Genomic DNA, 7,305 nt, shown 5'->3' on the forward strand with positions numbered 1-7,305 from the left:
AATCAAGCAAAACAAAAACACTCAGAGTTCCTTTAAAGTCCTTCAGGACGGCGTGCGTCAAGAGAGTAAATGCAAGTCAGCAGAATTCATCTTATTGTGACGTCATGGAGGAGAAACGCTTCACTGGTCTACGAGTCGACGGCTGACTGTGAATATTTCATCATTTCTGGTAAAAGCTATTTTAACAGTTTCAGAGTCACATCGAGTAATTTGCACAATCTGTGTGTGTTTTAAATCAGATCAGAGAATTATTAAAGATCACATGAGAGGAAAGGAGGTTTAAAAATGCTGACTAATAAGTAAATGATTGTAAACTTACCATGTAGCTGTTTCTCTTTGTGTTCCAGCCGAGCCTCCGTCTGCAAACAGAAGATCACTCGTTTTAAATACCTTCTGGGTGTTAATCTGTTGCTCATATTAATATTAACAATATTTTACTAAAGCACATCCCTTGTGACAGTTTGAGAAACATGGACATAACTCCTGCAGGAGTTAGAAATGTTGAGAAAAATCTAATCATCGAACATACAAATTAAACTAAAATTCAACCTTCATACAAACACGCAGCCCAAACAATAAAATGTTAAAAATCACAAATAACTGTTAATTTAATACATTTAAATAAACACAGGGTTATAATTACATTAACCTCACACAACATAATGAGCTGTGTGTTAGCATAAAAAATAACAATGATTTTGTCTGTCAATCACCTGTTCCAGTCTCTCATTGGTTCCCTCAGCTGCAGGCTCCTCCCCTCTCCCGGTGACATCAGAGACTCCATTGGCTGACCCGTCGGTCTCCGTGGTAGCGCTCTGGTTGCCCTGGGCGACCGGCTGTTTTTGGAGCTCCTTGTCGTAGCGCTCCTGGAGAGCTGCAGGAAGAATACAGTCATTTATTTATCACAAGTTTCACCTGCAGGAGCTTCTTCTCAACAGAACCACATTTATCCTAAAGTCCCAACCAGACAAATACAGCATGACATCATAACACACGGTTCTCAACACACACTTTGTGTTGGTCCGGAACATCTCCCCCGTTAAAGGTGGACTGAAAAACCTTTCATTCTCGATTAATGTTATTTTCTGCAGAACTCTGAGACTCCTGCTCCAGAGAGGAGCGAAACAATAACCTCCACCTGCTGCGGACTTCATCTGAGGTTTCCTCGCAGCTATGACAACACACCTTTCATTTTCTTCTGGAGGGTGGAGTTCTCAGCCTGGAGGTGGAGCAGCTCTCCATCTACAGGACTTGGAGCAGGGTTGGGCGGGGGGCCGGATGCAGAGGCGGCTGCTCCGTCCTTCAGGCCCTCGTTCTCCTGCTCCAGCTGTTCGATCTGCGTACACAGCTGGAAACACACACAGATGGCATGAACATTCGAAGTGTGGAGGCTTCAGGAGCTGACGTGGGGGTGTGTTGAGTCAGACTTAAAATGATGAATTTCAAGTTATTATCATTTTTCTTGGTTCTGTATTTCTCCTGTCCTACACTCTGCACGGCTCCTGAACACATCTTCTCTATATTTTGCGAGTATGTGCGAGTTACCTTGGAGAGCTCGGTCATCAGCGTGCTGTTCTGCAGCCGGAAGTCTTCCTCCTGACTGTGGAGTTTCCCCTGAAGCATCTCGTTCTCACTCAGCAACGCTTCCACCTCCTGCAGGAACGCACGGCAACACATGCACGCTCAGTTCATCGTCTAAAATGTTTTACTTCTTTATTGTCTTTGAACAAAAACTAAATAAACGCTGCAGCAAAAATAAAACCAAGAAGAAAAGATTTGAATAATAAACGACAGTATTAAATCGGTGACATCATCATATAAATATAACAAAGATAAAACTACCGACACTAGACTCACAGGTTTAAACTGAAATATAAATAATCTGGACACAAAACAAGCAAACAGGGAACTCACCTGAGCTTTCTTGCTCTTATTCAAAGCCTGAGGAGACAAAACATTTCAATAAACCTCCAAACTATCTGTAATCTGACGGTCACAGACGAGTGCAAAACATTCTGACATCAAACCTCCTGCAGGCGAGATTCATCGGTTTCTGTTCAGAAAATATAAAACATAAAGGTCCTCGTTACCTTCTGTGCTTTGACAAAATCTCTTTCCAAAACCACGTTCTTCTGACGGACGGCGTTCAGCTCTGGAACGCAACAGAAATCCTCAGAGTTAGAAAAGTTGAATGAAATGAAAACTGTATTAAAGTGTTTGCTCGTCTTCTCACAGCGTCACCGGAGTAACTCAGGTGTTTGACTCATAAATCATATAAAACACAAGTCAAGGATTTATTTAATGAATAAAACAACCTGACGTCTGTTTCTGTGGCTCTAAATTATTAAACATATTATTTCTACACACATCTCAGGCTTCATCGTGCACCGTGAGGCGCTGATGATCGCTTCAGGGTGCAGCGCTGCAGCGGAGACGTTCACAACCATTTCAATTCTTAATCAACACTTTAGTGCTTTTTATTGTTTGCATGTCTGTTCATTGTGTTTAAAGGATCGACACTACACATTATTATTATTATTATTATTATTATTATTATGCTTTTAGTAGATTTATATTCCAGTAGATATACATTTCCAATAACTGCAGAGCATTTAAAGTTCACAGCATTTTTTATGAAATGTTCTGATTTAATCCAGATTTTCACTGACGAGTTATATTCTTGAGAGAAAGTTGAATTAATAAACGAAAGGCTAATTTAATCCGATGAATCACTCAATTCTTTTTAGGGTGATGACGTCATAACATACGTGGACAAATGGACGGTTTCTGTAACAGAACCAAAGCAAATCTTAACACTTACAGAAATGTTCCATCTCAAAGACGATACCTGTTTACGTTAAATAAAGCGGCAGCAGGTGAACTGATGTCCGGCTGTGATGAAGTCATTATGATTCAGAAACAGAACATCAAACATCTTCGTCATCAGTAAGTAGAGAAAGAGCAGAGAGGGGTTTTACCAGCAGAGCTCTTCCTGAGATCATCAGAGAGCTGGTAGTTCTGAGTCCGAAGCTCCAACAGCTGAGCCTGCACACACACACACACACACACACACACAAACACACACACACAGACACACAGACACACACACACACACACACAACACACACACACACACACACACACACACACACACACACACAAACACACACACACACAGACACACACACACACACACACACACACACAACACACAACACACACACACACAGACACACACACACACACAGACACACAACACACACACACACACACAGACACACACACACACACACACACACACACACACACACACACACACACACACGCGTTATCATCTTATATCATTATCATGGTTTAAGATGAGGAGTTGAGCGGCTCCTCGTGATGAGGAGAGCTTCACAGAAAGCTCAAAGACATCTTGTGTGAACAACACGTCTGAGAGAAAGTCAAAAACAGACAGTTGAGGAACAAACTACGTGAGAATCATGTGAAACAGTCTCTGGTTTTACACAGCGATAAAGAAGAACCTCACTTTGTTTACAGGCCCAACTGTCTGGGGGATGCACGGTAAACAAGAGCACAATAACTCCCAACAAGCGAGGACTCTGCAGAGATTGAAGAACACATCTCGTCCACTTGATCTCGAACTCGCAGTCTGTGCTGCAGCAAGAAGGTAATTACAGCCAGAAATGACTAGAACTGCAGAAATGTTATTTTTTTGCAGGATGATATTGTTGCCATTATAATAAATGTAATAAATGTTCTGCACCAGGCCTGTTGGAACCTCTGCACGAGTACTTTATAAAAAGCATAAATGAATACTAGTAGAAGGACACAGAAGACTTGCAGAGCAGTCAGTCGTCACCTGATCATTGAGCCCATTTGTTGCTGCGTTATCGGGAATTAAGAAGGAAAAACATCTTCCTCTACTTTTGCTTGTGTAAATAGGATGGCATGAGTTTGTGGGCTTTTTACCACGTTTATGTCATAGCAGAGTTATCGTAGCTATGAGTTTTGGACTTGTAAAGAATGTGCACACTAACTTTCAAGTCATACTTTACAACTTACGATAGCTTAGTTAAATATATACGAGCTTTCAGAAAACCAAACAAGCATGGACGTCTCACACCCACCAAAAACAAAAACGTTTTACAGTTAAATTAGGCACAAATGCACAGTATTTTCACACACACACACACACACACACACACACACGTATGTGGACTGTTGCTCATGACTCATTAAAAACAGAAATGTTAGAATGACTCTCAAGAGAGCTCGCCCTATTTAAGATTAGATAAGATGACCTTATTTATCCTGAGGGAAATTGTTGTGCAGCAGTTGAAGTACAACGAGGGAAAGAGTGCAAATAACGTAATGTAAACAGGTTATACATTGTTGATATTAGTTGCAGATTCTAAATATACACGTCTAAATGTGAATTTAATAGGCATTTGCTCCTGGCTGGGAGCACCCAACAAGAGCCTGAAGGCAACAGGTGGAGAAGTTCTCTTGCTTTGCTTCACTTAGCACCAGCAGAGCATTAGCTAGTAAATACACCTGCAACCTGTGAACACCATCACTGTCTGCAGGTAGCATGCCGACAGGTGTCAGTCTGCCTCCAGAGGTGAAATCTAACTAAGTACATCTACTCAAGTCCTGTACTTGAGTAGATGTACTTAGTTACATTTTGTGTAGGTTTAAACTTATACACAACTACACTTCAGGGGTACATCTTGGACTTCTTACTCCCCAACATTTGTCTGACAGCTTCAGTTACTTTTCAGATTACAGTCTTTCACTCCAGATGTGATGATTTTGAATGTTTGTGATAAACTGAAGGAGGTTTTCCTTTATCCTCCTACTTATTATTGTTGTGGTATTAGTACGTGTACTGCAGTAAAGGATCTGAGTATGTTTACATACTGAGTGACTGACTCTGCATGGATACTTTTATTACATGTATTATATCTTTGCATGACTGACAGCCAACACTGAGCTATACAAATACACAAATACACCTCTGTATGCAAGATCCCGTGACTCTGTCCCGTGGATGCTAACATGTTAGCATACTACGGATACAAATAAGGGTTAGCTTCAGGAAAGCTACATGGAACCATTTTTTCCTTCTAGAGGAAGCTAGGCTAAGCTAACTGAGCTAGCATACTCTCGTGAACTGTCAAATAAAGATGCTAATATAAATGTATGATCAAGCGAGGGATACTTTAGCTCAGACTCACCTGGCATTGTTAAATTAATATGTTATTACAAGTTGCCGAACTAACGCCGGACAACCGTAACTACCAACGGCTACAAGCGGCTAGCATTAGTATACGTTAGCATAGTGAGCTAACGTCCCTGTCAGTGATGTCACACCTGCAGCACTGACAGGTGTTTGTTCACAGCACTGACAGTTCACCGACTTGAAACAACATTTGTATATTTGTTTATATCTCACCTGCATCCGATGGAACTCCTCCTCTGACAGAGCCTGTGACATGGCCATGTTTACCTGAGCTGCTAGCAGCTAGCAGGCTAAGCTAGCGGAGGAGACGGAGGAGAAGGAGAGCAGCAGAGAGGAGGAGACGGGACAGAGCTCTCACTCTGACTCTGTTTCCCGGAACCGACCAGGAACTACAGTGTGTTCAGCTGCTGCTCAGGCCTGTGTGCTGTGGAGCAAGTATTCAGATCCTTCACTTTAGTAAAAGTACCAATACCAAGAGTTAAAAGCATCGTCTAACTACACTGAAAATATGCTGTAGGCCTATTACTGTATAAAACAAACAAAAACTGTTTTTTAAATGTTTTATTTTGAACTCATAACAAATAAGTAAAAAAACAAACAAAAACAAAACTCTAACAAATTAAATGAACAGTAAACATATAGCAACATCTCAGATTCTTATAAACCACAGAAAATAAACAGCTCAACTATATATTACATGTGGGAAAAGGAGTATATTTATATATATGTTCTGATTTTTCTTCTTGAATTGATTTATATTTGGACTTTGCTTGAGTTTTATATCCAAACCAAGTCCTCAAGTCTTCAGTCACTTAACTTTAGATTGTAATTTGTGTTTTTCATTTTTCATTGGAACATTTTTCAGAGCCAATATAATTTTCTTTGAATAAAAGTGTTAAAATGCCAACTGGTTCTGTACGGCTGCTGCTCAGGTGCTGCGGACCCACATGTTGCTGATAGAGCGTTAAGTCTGTTTTAGTTATTATATGTCATTTCTGGCCTATAATTAAGCAATAGCTCACGACAGGCCGTGGTATATGGTCATTACATCACAGTTAAGGGGTGTGGTGTAACCCCCTTAACTGTGATATAATGACCATATATCACGGTCTGAAGTGAGCTATTGCTTTTATAAAACGGTTACCAAGTGTGGCAATATGAAAGAAAAATACACTCTAATTTAAATAGTTTTTATAATTAAATAATGATGTTCAAAATAAAATAGTCCTCCGTTGCCTGCTGCACAAAACATAGTGCGAGGTGGTTGCTATGCAACAACACTAACAGCTAGCGAACATATTTGCTCTACCTGCTCTTCACGTAGCTCTGCATGTCGTCTTTTAGGGGCTCTCTTCTCTGGAGATAGGCACTGATCGATCCACTCCTCCAGAGTAAAGCTTTGTAAGTTTGTTTCTAAACGGACCTAATTTAACAGCTGTAACGGTTGTAGCTTTTTCTCCGCCGCGGAGGGATACTGACTTGTTGTGAAAAGTAACTACAATTCTACCTGTGATATACGCTCATTATACCACGGCTAAGAACCAATCAGATTGCTTGATTTGACATGTCCGTTTTATAATTATATATATAGGAAATCCCAGAAACATCAGGAATCACATCCTGATTTTAGTCGTTTGTTTTTCTTTTATGAATTGTGTGAAGACTTCACTGAAACAAGATAACAATTAATTTTCATTTTCTTAGACGAGATGTGAAGCAGCATATGTTTGGTTTTGTCTGATCAAACAAAGAGGCCGGGAAACGCTCAGTGAGAAAAAAAGAAGCTTTGCACAAAGTGTGCAGAGTTAGTGATGCTGCCACCTGCAATACAAAGTACTCAGCACATAACACTACCACACGACTACCACACGCTCTTGTGGTTTCTTTTCTCAGGCCAATCATTTTCTTCTTGTGCTGCACATCGTTTGTGTGCATCCTGTCACTGTAGCATTTCACATCATCTTCAACACTCACTGAAACAAACAATTGTTGCAGCCGTTCTGAAAAGTGTTGTGGAATCACTTCTCATGCATCACTTTTACTATGAAATAAGACAA

General features: G+C 40.5%; 1 protein-coding gene across 1 annotated transcript in view; it reads right to left on the minus strand.

Moving 5' to 3' along the window:
• The window catches only part of gripap1 (GRIP1 associated protein 1), a 52,921-nt gene extending 47,269 nt beyond the window's left edge, over window positions 1-5,652 (minus strand). Inside the window, exons 1-8 of the mRNA XM_029435875.1 lie at window positions 5,462-5,652; window positions 2,979-3,045; window positions 2,091-2,152; window positions 1,915-1,941; window positions 1,546-1,653; window positions 1,186-1,348; window positions 714-874; window positions 320-359 (exon numbers count right to left, since the gene is read on the minus strand). Coding sequence (XP_029291735.1) covers window positions 320-359; window positions 714-874; window positions 1,186-1,348; window positions 1,546-1,653; window positions 1,915-1,941; window positions 2,091-2,152; window positions 2,979-3,045; window positions 5,462-5,509 — 676 coding nt within the window. The 5' untranslated portion in view covers window positions 5,510-5,652. The remainder of the gene's footprint in view (window positions 1-319; window positions 360-713; window positions 875-1,185; window positions 1,349-1,545; window positions 1,654-1,914; window positions 1,942-2,090; window positions 2,153-2,978; window positions 3,046-5,461) is intronic.
• Window positions 5,653-7,305: the final 1,653 nt, after the last annotated feature.

Source organism: Cottoperca gobio, chromosome 7 (genome assembly GCF_900634415.1).
Source record: "Cottoperca gobio chromosome 7, fCotGob3.1, whole genome shotgun sequence".
Lineage (NCBI taxonomy): Eukaryota > Metazoa > Chordata > Actinopteri > Perciformes > Bovichtidae > Cottoperca > Cottoperca gobio.